General features: G+C 50.6%; 5 protein-coding genes across 5 annotated transcripts; 3 read left to right on the plus strand and 2 right to left on the minus strand.

Annotated features, from left to right (window-relative positions):
• Nucleotides 1-1,146: 1,146 nt before the first annotated feature.
• On the plus strand, nt 1,147-3,072 carry PHYSODRAFT_494985 (hypothetical protein; the record flags this gene model as incomplete). The annotated part of the gene is made up of 2 exons (XM_009526848.1): nt 1,147-1,340; nt 1,542-3,072. The coding sequence occupies 2 exons, from the start codon at nt 1,147-1,149 to the stop codon at nt 3,070-3,072; spliced, it is 1,725 nt and encodes a 574-aa protein (XP_009525143.1).
• Nucleotides 3,073-4,163: 1,091 nt separating this feature from the next.
• Nucleotides 4,164-4,964, minus strand: PHYSODRAFT_314102 (hypothetical protein; the record flags this gene model as incomplete). Its single annotated transcript, XM_009526849.1, has 1 exon — nt 4,164-4,964. One exon carries the CDS (start codon nt 4,962-4,964, stop codon nt 4,164-4,166), a length of 801 nt encoding a protein of 266 aa, XP_009525144.1.
• A 3,115-nt stretch (nt 4,965-8,079) lies between these two features.
• On the minus strand, nt 8,080-8,295 carry PHYSODRAFT_415448 (hypothetical protein; the record flags this gene model as incomplete). Its single annotated transcript, XM_009526850.1, has 1 exon — nt 8,080-8,295. A coding segment is annotated over one exon (216 nt), but the record flags the coding sequence as incomplete, so codon positions are not given.
• A 664-nt stretch (nt 8,296-8,959) lies between these two features.
• Nucleotides 8,960-11,250, plus strand: PHYSODRAFT_249657 (hypothetical protein; the record flags this gene model as incomplete). Its single annotated transcript, XM_009526851.1, has 4 exons — nt 8,960-10,003; nt 10,033-10,109; nt 10,194-10,701; nt 10,765-11,250. 4 exons carry the CDS (start codon nt 8,960-8,962, stop codon nt 11,248-11,250), a joined length of 2,115 nt encoding a protein of 704 aa, XP_009525146.1.
• Nucleotides 11,251-12,966: 1,716 nt separating this feature from the next.
• PHYSODRAFT_488570 (hypothetical protein) lies at nt 12,967-14,481 on the plus strand (the record flags this gene model as incomplete). The annotated part of the gene is made up of 1 exon (XM_009526852.1): nt 12,967-14,481. The coding sequence occupies one exon, from the start codon at nt 12,967-12,969 to the stop codon at nt 14,479-14,481; it is 1,515 nt and encodes a 504-aa protein (XP_009525147.1).
• Between the last annotated feature and the right edge of the window lie 5,286 nt (nt 14,482-19,767).

Here is a 19,767-nt window from a genome sequence, read left to right on the forward strand (position 1 = left end):
GCAACTGATACAAGCATGTCTGTACAGGCTGTACGGACTACGGGTTCGCTGCTCACTGGTGACGGTCGTCTTGATAAGAGGGCGGTTTGTTGTGTCGCCTTGTACGAGTGGGATCAAACTTCAATGTGACCTTTTTCCCACCACAAAAATGAGCCCAAGAGAAAAAAAATGCATGTCGCTCTTCAGGTCACAAAAACTAAGAATTCTTCCATTTCTGAGTCGTCGATTCGTCAGTCATAAAACACAAATTAGTATTCTAACTTGTGATAACAATAAAACGCATCCTTGTGGCAACATATACATATACTGTGCTGATGGAGGAATCTTTCTGTTCTTGTAACAATAAAAGTAAGCAATTATTTATGTTTTTTATGTTCCCGGTTCTTGTACGTGTCCATTACTATTTTTTGCAAACACTAACATCATTGACATGGGATCACTTTTAGCAGTAGAACCCTATACGCTGCACTAATCGAGATCACTTGACTGATCTTAAATTACTGTTTGGGGTTTGAATCCTATGAAAGAAGTGTCTAAAGACAAGCGTTGTAGGTTACTTGCTGTTGCCCCAATACATCCGAGTTTTGCTTCACATGTACATTTTAGTGCAACAGGGGCCCGGCCCACGTAATGGGAGCTTCCTTCCTGCCGTTTCAACTTCAACGTCATATGGTGTTAAACCTATTCGTGATGCCGAGGTTTATACGTTGAGAAATTATGCTTATGAGGTCGCTACTCCGCTGCTGGTGTCGGCTCACACGCTGTAAATGCATGTGCAACAAGAGCTGAGGGTGTTAAACAACAATATAGTCCTAAGCTTTAAGCCCCAGAACATACAAAAAATGCGTTACAAACTGCCGGTTCCCCCATCTGGTCGTTCTCTTCTGCATTTTATGTATGGGTTTAAAATCGAGCGGTGTCCGGCTCGATTTCTTGCAGTACGTAGCAGCAGCAAGAGCAACGTCCATCACCTCTCTTCCGCAAATCGGCTTGCCTCCAGGTGCCCGACAGCAGCGATTCCGAAAGGCCAGGCGACTTTCAACCGGCACACATGGGCTCATTCTTCCTTTTGCATCCTCGGACACAGAGACACTTGGGCAATCGCCGCTACGTGTCCAGGTCCCCGGCGCAGACAGAAACTTCAAGATGGTTCGATCAAAGGCCGCATTCCTCCTGTTGACGGCGATCGCCGCGACCACCAGCACACAAGCCATCGACTGGACCTTCTGGAACGATGACAACGATACCACCGCCTCGACCGGATCGAACACGGGCCTCGAGACCCTGTCACCCGAAGTGCTCAAGGATATGATGGGCTCCGACTACATGGACGCCGTCAAGTCCTTGATCTCCTCGGGCCACGGCTCGGAGTTTTCGGACTCGGACTCTGGCTCAGAAGACTCTGCGGCCCCGGCCTCCACCACCAGAGCTACGGCCGCGCCTACTTCGTCCGACGACTCTGATTCCTCCTCGGGCGCCGGCAGTTCTGTAGCTCCGACCTTCTCCGGGTCCTCGTCGTCGGACTCAGTGCCTCCGTTGAGTGAAATGGCCTTGCCTTCCAAGGCCGTGAGCAAGTACCCGTCGACGTACCGCAACTGGGTCGGACCATGGAGCCAATCGGCTGATTCGGCGTGCTATCGCGAAGCTCACATCATGAAGACATGCCCCAGCAACTACGACCGCAACGACCTGACCAACACGTGCTGGACCGAGTGCCCCATGGACTACCCGGTCGAGTGCGGGATGCAGTGCATCCAGCAGAACAACGACTGCGGGCGTGAAACTATCGCCAAGGTGTCGGCTCTGGCCATGTCCATCTTGAGTTCGGCCAGCTTCGGCGTCTTTGGAACGCTCGCCAAGCTCGGCAAGACCGTGTCGACGGCTGTCAACTGTGTCAACATGATGCTCGTCGCAGTGAGAGCGATCGTGCGTTTCACGCGTAACCAAATGGTGAACGAGCCGCAGACGTCTCAGGAGAAGCTTCTACTGCTGCTCTACCAGACGAACTTTGTCGTCGGCGATCTGCCCGCTGCGATCTGGGTGTGCCAGGGCAAGAGCTACCCTGCCGGCCTGAGGATGACGCGTGGTCTGCTCCCCACTGCTCAATACATCTTGCTGCTGGTGCTCAGCTACGACGACGACATCATTAACAGTTGGGAGAAGTTCAAGGCCTTCATGAAGAGGGCCAACTTCACGGAGGCTGCCGAGGCCATCACGGATGGTGAGATCTCGAGTCTACAAACGGGAATGGACCAGAACACGACGTGCGGTGATCAACTGCGGTCGCTGACGAGCCAGGTCTGGATGACGGTGAACGAGTACCGCGAGGACAACCCCAAGATCAAGGAGTCGGAGCTACGCCTGAAGCTCAGCCAGTCGGACTTGATGCTGTACGACGTCGCCACGGTGACCAACAACTGCATGAACCAAATGGCCTCCGAGTCGTCGGTGGCCACCGCCTACAAGACCCGTGAGACTTTGCGCAAGACCTATGGAGTGATAATCGACGACCTCATCAAGGACGGCAAGAGCGACAACGGTACGTCCATGGCCGCCAAGCACAACGCCTACGTGTGGCTGGACAACGCCATCACCTTCGTCTCAGTCGCTTCAGTCCTCATCGACCCCACAGATCTGTCGACGCTGTTTGCCGAATATCTCCAGACGATCTGCGGTCCGACGCAGTTCATGGGCGAGATCGACGATGGCGATGAGGCCGCCACTCTGGGCATGAACGCGCTCCATAAGGCCTTCAAGAACAGCACGCTCTCGTGGACCAGGAAGGGCGACGGCGCTGTCATTATTAACTTCAAGAGCAAGGACACGAAGGATGTGACGGTCAACATCATGTCTGGAGGTGATAAGGTCGACGAAGTGGACGTCAAAGCTGGAGGCACTGCCCAGTGGAAATCAAATGTCACGGCTCTGGGTGGCAAGACGCTGTACCTGGATCGGTGGCGTCCCGGTTTCCTGGGACTTCCAGGCACGGGCGGAGGCTCGCTCGTCATGTGGGTGCCCATCGCCCGCGACGGAGGGCACTTGGAGGTGAACGCCCAGCTCAATGTGAGCTAAGGAGTGATATAGAATATGTTTGTTATAGTAGTTCGTCAAAGATGAAGTCATGAAATGACGCGTAGAAGTCGTCACTGAGTTACAGACAACGACGGATAAATACGGCAACGCAAAACCCGGCACACATATGTTGTACTTTTTACAATAAGTAATTCAGATAGCCAATCATCTTCGAGATTTACACTTGACATTTGTAATCCATATGATTTTAAGTACTTTATCTAAATTTGTGTGTACTTTATGCTCCGTTACGTGTATTTTATGTCATTGCCTTGTACAATCTCTATCGTTCCCGACAGAGAATTCTGGTAAGTATATTTGTGGTGATGTGCACTAGTGTATTTCTATCTCACTACAGACAACGACGGATAAATCCGGCACCACTGAATGGCATCCTCCATGGTAAATGTCTTACATTATAGTAAATGTCTTACATTTACTATGGAGGATGCCATTCAGTGGTGCGTTGTCTGTAGTGAGATAGAAATACACTAGTGCACATCACCACAAATATACTTCGAATTGGGTCGATGTCGACGTTGTAGGACTTGAGTACAAAAGTACAAAAGGAACTTGCTTGAAGTGAATCCCATCTCATGCAGCTACAGTTCGTTTTAGAAGAAATGAGTGCCTCCGCGTTCAATACTCGGCCAGATAAGTAGATAAGTGCCAACAAGCCCAGCACGTTCCGTGAATTGCCCGGCGGCAAACCCCCCCCCCCCCCCCCCCCCCCACAGTCGTAAGGTGAAGAATACGGTACACATCTGTAAGCCCCCAAACTCCCTTATAATGAGGCGGAGTCAACACAAAACTTATTCGGCAGAAGCGCCACAGGCTGCTGCATCCACGACCCAGAAGCGCCATCATTAATGGTCCGTCCAAGGAGGTTTCCCACCCCGCTTGGCCAAGGATTTGACTTCAACTTTGCGGTTCAAAGTCAACAAACAAGCGCAGCTAGGGTCCTACAGCGCATACATGTACGTACATGCCAACTGAAGCCACCCCGGAGATGCAGACCACCACACCCATACTCTGGCTGTGACAGCGGTGCAAAAAGAACATCGTCCCTCTTAACATCCTTTCCGTATCAATTACTTCTCCTCCGTCTCCTTCTCCTCCTCATCATCACTAGCAGCTGCAGCAGCGCCGCGTCCAGGCTTGGCGACGATGTAGTAGGTCGTGCCGAAGTGGAAGCGGTGCACCGTCTCGACCTCCAGGCCGGCCTGCTCCACCAGCGCCAGGATGTCCCGGTTCCAGTGGCAGCCCCACTTCTGCGCGTGCAGGTCCGCGAACTTGTCCAGCAGGCCCGACAGCCACGCGTAGCTGCTGCGCCCGTGCTCGAGCAGCAGGATGCGGCCGTCCTGCTTGCACACGCGCTGCATCTCCCGCAGCGCGCGCGCCGAGTCGTCCATGCTGCAGAGCCCGAAGGTGTCTACCACCGTGTCGAACTCGCCCTCGCCGAACGCCAGCTCGTCCGCGCGCATCACGCGCAGCTCGCAGCTGGCCACTTGCTGCCGCTGCGCAGTCGAAACCTGGTCCAGCATGCCCCGACTGAAGTCCGTCAGCACCACATCTGCGCTCGGCGGGTAGAAGGCCAGGTTGCGGCCTGTGCCGACCGCCACCTCCAGCACGCGGCCGCGCGCGCGCCGCAGCAGGAAGCGCCGCATGAGCGAGATGCCCGTGAGCCGCTCGTCCCAGTCCACCTCGCGGTCGTACTGCGCCGCGTTCGCGTCGAACACCTGCAGCCGCCGGGCGTCGTCCACGTGCGGCGCGTCGGCGTTGGCGCCGCTTTTCTTCGGGTCGTACAGCGTCACATACGTCGCGAAGGCCACGCCCGCGTAGAGCGCCGCGCCGCCGAGCAGCACACCGGGACGGCGTACTACTGCGGCCATTTTGATGGTGGCTCAGGTTGCAGGTTCAGGGTCGTCCGAACCGTGGGTTTTGCAGTGTTCGTGTTGGAGGGAATATTTTGATTTGCTTGAATTTTGGTCAATTTGGTCCATTTTTATTTGGTCAGTCAGAATTTGGGTCACTCTAAATTGTGTGTTACTGTAATTTGTGAAATGGTTTTTTGTCCAATTATTGTCAAAAATGAATCGTCTAAAAAGTTCTGTCAAAAACTACGCCACATGAAAGTGACAGCCCTCGCCGTCTTCTTGCTCATCTTCTTGGCCATCGCAGCCACTTCGTCGAAAACAATTGTCAAAAACGCCAATTTGACAACGACTGGTTTTTCACCGGTACTTTTCGACCAACCCAACCGAACGTTTAGTCGAACGTTTAGTGTCCCGACTTACGTCCGAGCCATTTCCGAGGAATGGCGTTACAGCAACCATATGACGACAACACGACAGAAATTAAAGCAACCACAAGGCCTAAAGCAACCCTAAAACCAGCTGACACCCGGTAATTTATTTAAAATGACGCGTAAATGACAGGGATACGTCGCCTTCGTCATGAGTTTTGACAAGATCTCTAAATTTAGAGATATCGTGGTGACGCCCAACCGATGTACTGTACACTAAACTACGTGCGATACACAGTGTTATGTGTCACACATCCCCAAGACTTGGCGATTTTTGAAGAGACCCTGTATCACTGCAATGATTGACAGGAACATTCTGTCACCAGCACTAACACGCACGAATGGCATGAAAATAGCTAGGGAGAGAATCTGGCTAAACCATTGAATGTTGGGTTTTGTCAACTTCCTCAAACGTTACCAAGAGCAGCTATGGAACTGCCATAGAGGTCAGTAAAGACACGATGGGCTACTAGAACATGGCGGAAACAGCTTAATGGAAACCAAACACGGCTATATATTCGGTTTGACGTCCTACTTAAGCTGCACGAGTAGTTGCTGATGAATGTTCTTCACCTTATCCGCTGTGGCACGCGATTTACGGCCTTGGCGCGACTTGCACATAATAATCCACAGCATTCGTAGGCGCATCACCTTCACATCACTCTTAGATACATTGGTCTGTTGCCACAGCAGGTTGTGTGTTAAAAAGCTGTATGTGTGTGCCACCACCATGACTCCACAGCTGGAGCAGTCAGGTTGCTGTGGACCATCGATCCACTTAAAAGGTTTCATCAGTAGGCGGGTGCGAGGGGCCGAAGCTTGGTGCCACCTCTGTACGAATCCACGGAGACCTTCTTCCACTAACTCATTATTGGCGTCTGCAATACCATTCCACTTTGCCTCTATGTCCTCGTGGTAAGCGTCGTCAATTAGAGGTTCATACATATATCCACGCACGCTCAACTTGTCCGTAGCCTTGGCGTAGTGAAGCTGGGCAATTATAACGCCCCAATGGTTTCCGTGCAAGAGGACTGGTAGTAGGATGAACTCGATAGAGCAAATTGGTGTTATTCGCGCCCTTGGAAATCCGACGGCTGTTGTCAATGACGAAAGCGCGTAGCACTGCCCCACAACTCCACTCAGCATTTCCATGCAGAAATCTATTGGGGCATCATTCAGCCAACCTTCACAGACTTCACCCACGAGGTTATCGAAACTTACCCGACCCTTACCAGACGTCGTGACGAATTCAGAGGCTAGTGAACTCGATGAAAACTTAGAGATAACCTCGTTCGCGAGTATCTGGTGTCGCGCGCACACGTCACCCATGGATAATTCAGCCGTTCCTGTTTCGGGTCCAAAAAGATCCACATCCACCTTAACATTTCTCTAATCTTGCTCTAGCCACTTGATGTCGTAAATCCATAATCGTGCCTTGTTCTTCATCGAATGGAACGCTGTTAATGCACCCACATACGCGCTTAAAACAATGGAGTGTTAGAGCAACCATACTAAAGCAACCATACTACAGCAACAATAACGTAAAAACAACCTTACCCGCTGAACTTCAATGTTGTGGTATTGACGGAAGCGACAAGATCAAGAACAATACCTTGGTTCTTAACTCTGGTATCCAGAGGATCGGGCTGCTTTTGCACAATCCTTGCGGTCTTGATTGCATCTTCGAGCGCGTGTGTGAGGTTAACCGGAAGAACGAAGGCGTGTATATAGGTAACTGGACGCGTCGCTTCCCATTGGCATTCTATAGTAAGCGCCGTGATGTCCTGTTCCTTGAGCTGCATAGGATACTTTTCCATTAGTGCGGCCACACCCTTGACGTTGGAAGTATTGCGTGCCCACTGGTCAAAGTCGTCAAGGCTCACGTCTTCTTTCTTCAATCGGCTCTGCAAAATCTCTTTCAGCTTTGTTGGTGGGCTCTGTGCCACATGTGAATCAGCCGGATCTCCAGCAACTGGTCCCTCCATTTTCTCACCCAAGGTTTCTCCATCACTGCCAATGGTGGCTGCATCCGTCGAATCGGAGCGCGTTTTTTCCGTATGATTTCCATTTTCAAAGTAGTTTCCAGGGAACTTAGTTCTTGGTAGTAATTTGCGCTCGGTAGCTTGGATAACTCCTGAAGCAGAGGCTCTAACCACGTCTTCGCATGCGAGTACTTCTCGTCAGAAGATAGCTCATCCGGCACCGGGGAATCGGGCGAAGGAGGCACCTTTGGACTACAATCTGGATCCAGCATGGCATCATCCTGACGATATGGCAACCGTATCTCTGTCGCAGGCAGAGTTAACTATGGCTTGTCATGCAAAGGCTTCGAAGGCGTAGTTGCGAGCGCAGCGATTGTAGCATGCGAATGTGTATGATTCTGTAAGCGGCACAAGCATGTTAGAACGAAATCATTCATTGTCAATATGAGTTCATATTACTTGCTTCCTCACCACGATCCCATACTGGTTAGCCGCAATGGGCACAACAATAGCCGTCAGCCGGGCGTTGCATTTGCAGAATGCTGACTTTCGACTGCGATGTCCTTTTGATCTAGACGGCTGAGTGACTCCGAGGGAACAACGGTAGATCTTGTGGGTAAACTCGAACTGCGTAGACATTTGGTCCATGTGTGTACTACAGAATAGCAAACACACACATATATATCGTCAATAAAAGTAAGTGAAACCAAAAGGTACTTTGCCGTACTTGTTGTATTGCTGTGTAGTTTCAGACGATCGCACTCGAAATCTCAAGTTATGCATTCGCTTGTATTCCGTGAAGCTTTTCTCGAAGTCTGTCCAACGAGCGAAGCATGTCTCTGGAGCAAACGCCGGAACGACATTCTCGATCAGCTCTTCTTCATTGACCTTTGACGTATCCGGATACTTGCTACGCCCTTTACGCGGCATATATTCGCCCGAACTTGGACGCTTAGAGAGTCTGCTGCCGCTACCAAGCTCAAACGGGAGTGGTTGGCCGTGCCCAGAGCTTTTCGTGCCTTGACGAGGAGATGGAGAGGTATGCTCCACCACCTGAGAAGAATGACGCTTCAGCGTCTCGTTCATCCGACGCTTAGCAGGCACTTTAGGCAAAAATAAAGCAACCATACATGATATTAAAGCGATCTTAAATGATAAAGCAACCATAATGAGCCTAGCTTAACAATACCTTGCTTAATGAGCCTAGTTTAACAATACCTTGCTTTGGTTTTGGTGCTTCCTGCTGTCTTCTGTTCTTGGAATTCTTGCGCGGCTTGTGCACTGCAAAGACATATCAATCGTCCGTTGTCAGGGTCACAAGCAACACTCCGAATGACCTTACAGGATTCACATTTTCGCCAATGAATTGGAGCATCATGAGGAATCGCCATGGTCGACTTCATTTGAGACAACCCAGAACCAAATGATACTAATGCGCCATTTAGAGTTATCGAGATAATCGCGTTTAAAGTTAGGACATCGATATTCGTACTTATATGAAGTTTCGAGAAAACGGCCGATTTGTGTTTTGAAAATCAAACTGTCACTAAACTGAGCTTGCTCACTCAAGAACCTGAGACCACAAGAAGATCCTGCTACGATGTCCTCTCACGAACCCTCACCCACGCTGCCAGCCTCCGCCGAGTCTTCTGCTCCGGAGACACGCTCCACGCCTTCCCCCACGCCAGCCCCCAGTGCCCCTACGAACGGTGCGGCGCTGTCAAGTCCGGATAGCTGTCCGTCGCAAGAAGTCGAAGTCCAACTCGCGCAGAACGCCTCGGGCGCTGAAGCCGTGCTCAATGACGCTAGCTCTGGCGAGGAGGAGAGCGAGGAGCCAGACAGCGAAGAGCCCGACGAAAGTGACGACAAGGACTGGAGTGATAACGTCGGCTCCGCTGGTGAGGAAGATGTGACCGGAGAGAGCGCAGAGAGCGAGGCGGATGAGGAGGAAGAGGACATCAGTATCAATTTGCTTGACGTTGATGTCCAGCAGTGCGTGACGAACCTGATTCGAGACGACGTGCGCGAGCGGCGCTGCTTGCAAGGCAAAGCGGGCGAGTTGGAGTGGTTGATGTGCTCGCTGGGGCAGATGTCCAAGCCGGAGAAGACGATTTGCATCCTGACGCTTCTTGGCGTGCTGATGCAGACAGACACAGCCGAGAGACGTCGTGGCAATGATGAACGCGAGAAGTTTCACTACTACTTACCTTTCGTTGGGCGCGTGCGCCGTCCTTCGTTTGCCCGATGCCTCGGCGTGCAGCCGCTTACCATTCAGCGCTACAAAAGGCGCGTGCGTGACGGCAACATTGCTGCCAAGGTGCACGGCAATCGGCTCAACAAGAATACTTCGAAGATCTATCTAGTTTGGTTGGTCAAGTGGTTCAAGGAGTTTGCTGCTGAAGTCGGCGAGATGGTGCACGTGAGGGTGCGCATGCAGAAAACCAAGAACGGTATGATGGAGAAGTACTACAGTCGTGAAGACTGCACGCTGCTACCTGCTACGTTTACCTGGGAGACTCTGTACGACGAGATGCACAAGTTTGTGAGTCTCGGTTTGCGCGTTTGTGAGCCTGCACGCTCCACTTTCCGCAAGTTGCTGTCCGTCCACTGCCCCAACATCAAGATCCGTTCCGCTCAGTCCAATGTGTGTGTGACTTGTGCACCATTTACCAGTCGAGGATGCGTCGCGGGGCTTCTGCTAAACAAGTGGAGGAGCTGGGCCAACACACGGAGTCTGCACGTCGAATGAGGTACGAGGACATAGATATCAAATTGATCTACCAAGAACGTTTCACTTGACCATTGGTAACATTTTGATTTGTTGTTATCTATAGACGCGAGTACAAGATGGACAAAGCTGCTGTCCATGCAAGCGATGGAAGCAGCGGTGATGTTGCAGTGATTGTTATGGATTTTTCGCAGAATTTGACGATTCCTTCGGTCACCACCACTCCGTCGCAGTGGTATTTCTGTTCACTGCTTGCAGTGAACGTCTTCGGAATTTTCTACGAAAACGAGGGAGTGCAGACGAACTACGTCTACGACGAATTTGTGAGTGGAAAAGGAAGCGACCAGATCAACTTAATGCTTCAGCACTTCATTCGCACCGTGCTGCTCCCTGCCGGCAAGAAGCATCTCATTGTGTACGCGGACAATTGCTCAGGCCAGAACAAGAACAATCATGTTATCAAGTTTTTTCTTACTCAAGTTCAGATGGGTGTCTTTGACCGCATCGACTACAAGTTCTTCGTGAAGGGCCATACCAAGAACTCTTGCGACCGTGGCTTTGGCCACATTCGCCGCCACGTTGGCCGCGCAGACTGCTGGACGATGGACCACATCGTATCCGCTGTCAATGAGGCAGCCACTTCGACCATCTAAGTGCACATCTCGCGTGGGAACGAGTTCTTCAAGAGCTACAAGCCGCTCGTGACGGAACTTTACAAGAAGCTAGTGGGGGTACAGCAGTACCAGATCTTTCGTATGGAGACGGCCAAACCCGGGGTAGTGCAGTGCAAGAAGGGACCAGACGACGAGCCCGTGGAGCAGGATCTACGGCGCAAGGTTGACGGGGTATTGACAGAGAGCACTATGGTGGAGCGGATGCTCACCCACTTCCTGGAGGACCTGAGCCCTCCGTCGCTAAATGCGGAGAAGATGACCGAGCTCTACAGCAAGATCCGCCCGTACGTCCCTGATGAGTTTCAGGATGATCCTATCTACGCTGCCCCAAGCCAAGACCAGCAGGACGACGCTAAATCAGCAAAACAAGCTCGCAGAGAGCATCGGGCAGCAATGGCAAAGGCCGCGAAGCAGAACAGCGACCGCCGAGGAAGAAACGAAGGCAACACGAGTGCAGCGACGAAAAAGAGAAAGACAAACAGCGAATAAGCTGCTGCAGTCTAAGGGGATCAAAATGATACTTCCATCCATTTCTCAAACAAATTGTTACTTATCGACATATGCGTGTCACTAACTCGGGGTAATAACTTTAAGACGCGATTTAAGCAGGTTCTGCTCGGAAATGGACGAATCCGAGAGTACCATTCGAACCGCCGGCCCATTTTACCTTTACTTCACCCCAAAAAAAATTCCATTTTTGCTTTGGGAAGGGAGATAATTTTTCTGAGGGCCTATAACTTCGTCGGTTTCAACTCCTGGGAGGCGTGGGTGGGCTCAAATGAAAGAGGAGACGCCCCTCTTTTGATTGGTGTGTCTAAATCGCGATTCGTACTTAGGTTCATTAATATTCTTTTGTTTGATGTTTTCTCATTTTGTCGAGCACAGAATCTACACAGATAAGCAAAGGTTCAGCAGTGTCAATAATACATAATAAAGCAACCTCTTAATGCGAAGCTGCCTTTCGCCGATACCTGGGGTTCTCTTTCGTCCTCGTTCACCTGCGTGGTTCTGCTTCTTCCCCTTGCGCGACTTTCCTGCTAAAACACGCACATCGCACAATATCCAGCATTAAGTACATTAAGTGTCGGCGAATGTACATATCATGGCCTCACCAGCTTTTGATCGAGAGTCAGATTCATCGAAGGAGAGCGCCTCTTCTTCATCATCATCCTCTCCGTCCTCGACCACGAAGTCTTCGTCTTTTTCGTTGTCCTTTCCCATTCCGAGGGCAGAATACACGTAGTTGATGCCGTCGTTTAGCTCCCGCATAGACCTCCCTTTAATGTACATACACACGCATTGTAAGACACTCCAAACCTCCTGCCGTCAGCTCGTTAGTAAAACTTGCTGCGTATCGTGCATAGTGGCCCTCCGGGCAGGGGCCATTAGTTCCTCTTCGCCGCGTGCTGCCTCAGTTCCGTTCCTGGTGCGCGAGAATCCGTGATCCACGCGGCCTCCGTCCAACTGCGCTCTTTTGGAAATGAGCGGCTCAAGGCGACCGAACTTAGTTATATCGTACTTAAATGAAAACGAACTTAAAACTACGAACTTAAATTATTTACGCACCTAAGGACGACCTTGAAATTTTGGCATTTAAATTACGCTCGTAATTTATGATTGCACTAACCCATTTCCGAGCCATTTCCTAATCCATAAGTCGGGCCACTAAACTCTCCATTCGCAAACGCGTTCGATTGGCCAAAAAGCGCGGCTCTTAGAATAGCTGCGCCACCAGGAGCACAAGGGTCCCACCTCGTTGAGGCCGACCCCAGCGCTTGTCATCCGCCCGAGCATGGGCAAAACTGCACCCACCAAGGCCAACAAACACGCGGTCGAAGCTGCACCCTTACTCGCCCCACCAGCCAATGTGGAAGTCCCGCACATTGACACTCATAGGGCAAAGCGCGCGGTGAGTTAGTTGGCTGTAGCAGTTTCGTCTGTCGTCCTTTTGCCTGCTCACCCTTTTTGCTTTCTACTCTACTCGCTCAGATCCCACGAGATGCGGCCATCATGATTGTTCTCCACACCACTCTCGACAAGGCCGTACACCTGCACGACCCAATTGAGCCACACGAAGCCGACCGAATCGTACGATACAACCGTGTTTTTGGTCGTTTTCTCGTTACCCCGAAGTCATTTTCTGGCTTTAAAATATGTTTGTTGCGCCCACAGTTTTCCTTCGCTGTAAAGGGCCTCGCTGATCAAATGTTGCTGCCGATCCTCACAAGTGCCCAGGACGTGCTGGAGGGCGGGGACTTGCGCTTCCAACGCGACTCGCAGCCCGTTGCTGCGTCAAGCGACCGCCACGCGTCAAAGCTGGTCCGAAAGAGACTCAAGAGACGCAAGCAGAGCTACGCCGCCGCAGTGAAGACGTCCATCTACGGCAACTACGCCGCGTCTCGAGCGTCTTCGCGGACGGAATCGCGCTTTGGAGGGTCAAAGTTTGGCGGGTCGCGAGCCTCAGCGTCGCTTTGGGGCGCAGTGCCGAAAGTGCCCAGGATGTCGCTGATCTACGACTTGCATCGAGGTGGCGAGTCTCTGATGAACTCGTCCTGGATTGGCAGTCAGCAATGCTCGACCGGTACTGCCAGTAACAACGCCTCCTGGTTGCCAGGAGCATTTTCAACTACGAAGAGTCCGTCCCCACCGCCGTCCGTGGCTGGTACTGCGCGAGTGGCCGTGGATTTTGGCGAGTTGCAGCAACGAGCGGACATTGAACGCGACTTGAACACGCGCGAGTCGGTCCGACGATCCAAGGACGAGCTCAATCGCAAGAGCGATCTACGGTTAAAGTTGCGGTCCCTGGCCGATCCAACGGTCTCTCTTGACAAGGAGGAAGCCATGATGACAGCTTTCGGGGCAAGAGGGTCGCGCTCACGGCTTCAGCACAGTCGACAGGGAACTCGAGATGGGAAACGTGTAGGCGGCACCAAAAGCTCAAAGGCTTCAACGCTAGCTGCGGATGAAACGACGACGTTCAGGACGGAGGACTACGAGGGACTTACTTCAGATGTCGTCCTGTGCAGCAAAAGCGGCGAACTCTTAGTCGGTGAAAACTGCTTTGTCGTTGAGCAGAAACACCGACGAGAATTTCTTCTGGATCTACAGACACGAGGAGTTGTCCAGCCTCGTATCCAGCTTGTTGCAACCCCGAAGCCGGATGAAGAGATTGTTCCGGATGAAAATGTACCAAGCCCTGGACATCAGCAGCCAACTCGTTCATCTCCGCCTCCGTTACGTCCACCAGGAGCTCCAACATCTGCGGAACAGCTCCAGATCTCGACTCCGAGCGATTTTGATGGGCAGATTGGGTCTTTTGAGTCTTCGCCTTGCCTTGCGCTTAATCTAGAGGCTACACCTCTCGCCAAAGGCGTTGTTATTAAACTCCCTGACACTGGAGCAGCTCGTGCTCTAGCCACCAAAACCCGGAATGCACCGACGAAAAAGTCGCCGAAAAGAGCCCCACTCCCGGAAAGTGTATCAAATGCTAAGCTTGAGAAGCATTTCAACGCCTTAATCCAGACTCCAGGTGCGAACAAGCCTGGGCTCAGTACGTCTCAAAGCGACTCGGTATTGCAGACACAGCGAGCTCTGCCGACTGCCGCGCCTTTGTCAACATCACCTGCAAGCGCCCAACCACCTCAAACAACGAAGCCGAGTGGTGCAGGCAGCCCCGTACTCCCGAAACACATTGTACGTGTTACTTTGTTATCGATGTGATAGTCACTGCGGTATATATGTAATCTAATGTTTGTTTTCGTGATTTCGACAGCACAATGGAGAGAAACACCTGCAAAGCCTACGAATACGGACCCCAGCTTATCCAACTCGACTGTCACGTAAAACGCCTTCGCACGGAAGCTTATTCGTCGACCGAGACGAGTACGAATGGTCCGTTGCAGGCGCAGAAAGTCTCTTTTCTCTGCAAGAGGTGAGCGCTTACTGTTCTTCCTTCAGTAAAAAAAATAGTTCATCTAAAGTGCTGACGTTGTTTATTCTGTTGCAGCAGTCTTTGACAAATAGCCTGCCCACTGTTAAATACGTGCGCGAGTTTCCCAAGCCGCCGCAAGGACGTGTCCAAGTATTTGGGGGCATGCCACAAAACGCCGACTGGAAGTTGCCGAGTCCGTCCCCCTTTTCATTTCATCCCAGAACAACAACTGTCCAGCACAAAAGGCGATGACTTTTGGCTGGCCGTACAGCCCATGTTTCGGAATAGGGTTAGGGATAAATGCATACTAAAACCAAGTAAGATCTCCAAAACATGTAAAACATGCTGAAATCATGGACATCCATGTTTCGGTTTTCAGGACGGGTGTCATGGCACCCAAATCTATTGCAAATCCCTGGGAACTGGGTAATCGAGTTGCTAAATGTGGCTCTACCTGTCCTTAAAACCTTTAGAAGGCCGACCCAGCGCTAGGCAGGGAACTGTAGACCTAAGTCTTGCTTCGGGGCTACGTTTGCGGGTTGTTCATGCTTCTCAAACGCCACTGATGCCGATTTGGTCTCTGCATCACGATAGATTTGCGAGCCATTTCACCCCCTCCAATGGGCTGTACATTTTCCGATGACTTTTTAACGTCGAAAGGTTTGACACCTCCACGCTTCATACATTTCGTACAGTTTCTCTGCCATACATGTATCTCCAAGTGGATTGGCCGATGCTGAATGGAGATTTTCGCCGAGCCAAGACTAGGAGTGTGCATCACGGACAGCATACAGATTTTGCACTCGAGCTCCGCAGTACGATGGAGTCGAAAGAAACCAGCACGACACAAGGGATGGCGCGGGTACCGGTATTGATCAGCGTACATGTACAGGCTTGGAGTCGTTCCCTGGAGTTCGAGGTCTGGTAAACGAATTGGGGACCAAATACTACTACCGGTAGGCAGATGGAGCGCATCACGAATTGTGGTTGATACTTAAGTTGGCACTAGGTTGCCTTGACTTTGGAGGCAAAGATGACAAATAAAATAAAACCAAAGTACTTCTAGTAAAGTAAAGCGTTAAAAGAGAAGATACTTTTAGTTTGTGTTGTCGGTCAGTAGGATACAAACATAATATTCATGAATATAAATGTTACCGCCACCTTTTCTACTGCGAAATACTTGCGGAACCAAACCTTCCGCAAGCGCAAGACCTGTAGCGTTGAATTAGCTCTCACTGCGTGGCGCATGGTCTGCCGGTGGAACTCAACAATTGCGTACTTAAAAAAAGGCAAACGGGTTGAGGGGTTGTGCAACCCGGCAACGTTTTGGACAGGTGATTGGACGCGAAAGAGTTTTCCCGCACATGCGGTGACAAGAAGGACACATCAAGCGCCGTTATCGGCCAAAGGACGTCACCATCTCTGAAAAACGTTTGAGCTGAAGACGACGTGCTGTCTCCTTCAACGTGACAGGCATGCATTTGCTTGCTAATTTTCATCGTGCAGAGAAATTTCGGCCACTCGTTCTGGCGCTGCCGTCGGCAGCGACGGTGGAAAAACGAGTGGCTGTTGCGAATACAGTAGCTGGGGCTTACAAAAGAAGGCAGCGAAGGTTCCGCTCTAAAACCATTCAACAACCGCGTTGAATGTTCTCGTCATCGCGAATCGCGGTTCCCGCTGCCGTTGCCACATTGCACACCGAACTATGTACAAAAGATTCCCTCAAACTTTCGGTGCGTATTCCGGGCGCTCGTCACGTCAAAAATCCCGGCAGTGTACTAGAGCCAGCCTTTGGAGAAGTTTTGCTTACCATAGCGAAGCGGATACTAGTACCGTAATTTAGATCTCATACTACATATAGCTGATTATTGAAGTTGTTGTGTTGCAAAGTGGACACGAGATGTACATGTACCGACGATTTTATGTTCGTATTCTGAAGTGCATCATGCAAAGTGGTATTTACCGGTACCCTTAAACACTGCTGTCTAGATCTATCTACTCCACGGCAGCTAGCGTCACGCTGAGCTTGTGTTGAAAGGAGACAGCAACACGCTTAAACTGCTTCGGCAGCTTTCCTGTTCCTGTTGTGCGTGTCTGCCCTCCCTGCTGACCTGGAGAGCGGGACATCACTTTCCGTGGAATTGGCGTGCGCTCCATGGTTGTTCTCTTGCAATGACTGGTCCTCTTTTGCTGCATTTGCTCTATTTATACCCTACGTATTATGAGAACTCAACTGATGAGCTGGGTAAATGGCGCGATATCATTTGGCTACAGACAACGACGGATAAATCCGGCATAACTGAATGACATCCTCCATAGTAAATGTGCCAGAATTCTCTGTCGGGAACGATAGAGATTGTACAAGGCAATGACATAAAATACACGTAACGGAGCATAAAGTTCACACAAATCTAGAGAAAGTACTTAAAACCATATGGAATACAAATGTCAAGTGTAACGCTCGAAACTGATTGGCTATCTGAATTACTTATTGTAAAAAGTACAACATATGTGTGCCGGGTTTTGCGTTGCCGTATTTATCCGTCGTTGTCTGTAATGCCTAGTATGAAGTAAGAGATCTGTCTGTAGTATGAGATCTAAATTACGCGACATGTAATACTGTGAACTGCTTGTTGTTATTCTGCACAATCTCACCGCCGACTGTCCGAGTCCTCTGCACACTCTCAACAATTTTAGCCAATATAATTAGCCCGAAAGCAAGCAGGAGCTTACATCACAACAAGTATCCAGGCAAGTTACCAAGACAGCGAAGCTCCGCATAGCTCACTAAACGTGACAAGCAGCTCGAGAGAGCCGCCGACCATGACGAGATGGCACTAGTACTGGCGCTAATGCTGCGTCTTCGCTCAACGCGTCAACGAAGCTCGCTGTTCTCAACGTCGAAGATGGCGACTATCAGTGTGGCGCTTGTGGACGGGAGCAAGACCAGCTCTCGGCAGACCAAGCACCTAGAAGTGGTTTTCATGCGATAGCATTAACCCACCGCACCGGTAAGCGTTCCAATGCACCCCCACCTACTCTGAACTGTGCCTAACCACTCTGTGTACTTATGTTTTGTTAGCATAGCGAACAGCTTGAATACAGCAGTATGGAGATTAAGGCCTTCGGCGAGGGTTTGGATGCAGCTTTATTCAATCGAGCCGAGCCATTTGCAAGTGCCAGTGACAGAGGCCTTGACTGAACGGGTTGCTCGCAGACTCTTCCTTCGACAGAATCAATTTTTGGCTGCTTCAATTTATTTTCTCCAGTTTTCTTGTTGCGACTGTAGTTTTGAGCTCGGCGCAGAGACTCCCAGCGCCGCTCAAGAAACTCGTCACTCTTACGATTAATGTCGGGACATGTGCATGCTGCAAAATCATATACCGAACGGTACACTTGCTTTACACTTTTGATGCCCGTCGACAATCTCAGAATCTGAAACAAATTTTCTTGAAGCGAGCTCTCGCCTCCGCGATTTTTTTCATCGTTGACCATCTTGTTTTGCACCATCAGGGTCCGAGCCTCTTTGCTTAAGGCTTTAGGCGCGCACTGCGTCAGCTGCAAATCTATAGAGGCTAACCGCCGAGCAATCGCTTGGTGACTGTGCTTCCTGATGGCTAAGCTGGGGTTATCCATCCGCCTGACCGCTGCATTATACAGAATCGTTGTGACCACCTCACACTGCTCCCACTTTGCTTCTTTAGAAGCAAGTTGCTCAGCACGCACTTGTTTCAACAGCGCAAACTCGTGAGCAGAAAATTCAGAGGTACTCTCGTACTCTGGCTCCAGACCCAAGTTCTCGGTGAAGTCGTGCTGATTCATTTGCTTGCACCCTCGATATGCAGAATATAACATTGTTCGGATGTCGTCGAGCGCAGAATCGTTGCGGAGCATATTCCCCTCAGCATATTCAACCCGCAATGGAATCATGTCGTACAGAGTCTCCCACGAACGATGGCCTTGCCATTGCGAAGCCCCCGGTCTATATTGTTGTTGGAGACTAATTGCGGACGGTCGGGCTGCAAGCAACTGGCTAATGTACTCGAGCTGAGGTGAATCTGGGATTATTCCTCGGCAAAGAACAGCAGTTCGGCACAGTGTCATGAAATCACAACCAGTGAATTCGGGATTGCGTCGAAACTTTGCTCCAACCTTCAGATTATGCTGTAACCACAAAATAAAAAAGAAATAATGTTTGTGAGTTTTTCTTAACGGATAAGAGAAGACTTTGCGGCTGTACCTGCAGAAGAAAGATGTCCAGAATTCGTAGACCGACTTCGATGGACACTACACGGTCCAGTAGCTTGCGAAGCTTGGAATGTATAGCCTCCAGCTGACTGGTAGAGACGACTTGGACAGAGCAACCTCCTTCGCAATAGTTGCTCGTCTCTACGAACAGGTCCCCAGTACGAATCTGCTCTAAATTACTTTTGACGCAGCCTTCCCATTCGCTACTTGAAACACGGATATCCGATGGATTCATTGTAGCCAAGGCAGCGGTGAACATGCGCTCCATCACATCAGGAGATCGAAGCTTTCCCTCCACGTCGTACAAACCTTCAGAAAGTCTCTTAGATAACCACTGTCGCTTCACCGAATCGCTTATTTTCTCAGTCAATCTCTGGATAACGTGAAAAGGGTCTTATTTCACCACTACAGACTCGCCAAAAACATTTTTCACGAGGTTGCGCATGCCATTTGCGTGATCGCACACACAAAATCGCTCAATATGAGAAGTGGAGGCCAGCTTGTTTGCAATTGGCTGCAAAATAGCGGTAGTTTCTTCATGGTTTTCAGACTTTGTCAGACCCCGCGCGAGCAACTGACCCACTTCATTCTGGACAAGCAACAGCATGCGCACGCTAGCCACTTGTTATTTGCTTCCATCTGCGCCAAACACCTTCAGCTTGCTACACAACTTTTGCGAGTGGTCCACCCTAAGTACTTTAGCGCACTCCGCAGACGCCCTGTGAGCTTCCACCAACGTACTGCACACTGCAGTTTGCGTAAGCCACAATTTTTGGATGACCTCGCTGTCAAGGCACCCGTGATCTGTCATATACTGCTCCACCGAG

This window comes from Phytophthora sojae, assembly GCF_000149755.1.
Source record: "Phytophthora sojae unplaced genomic scaffold PHYSOscaffold_3, whole genome shotgun sequence".
NCBI classification, from domain to species: Eukaryota; Oomycota; class Peronosporomycetes; order Peronosporales; family Peronosporaceae; genus Phytophthora; species Phytophthora sojae.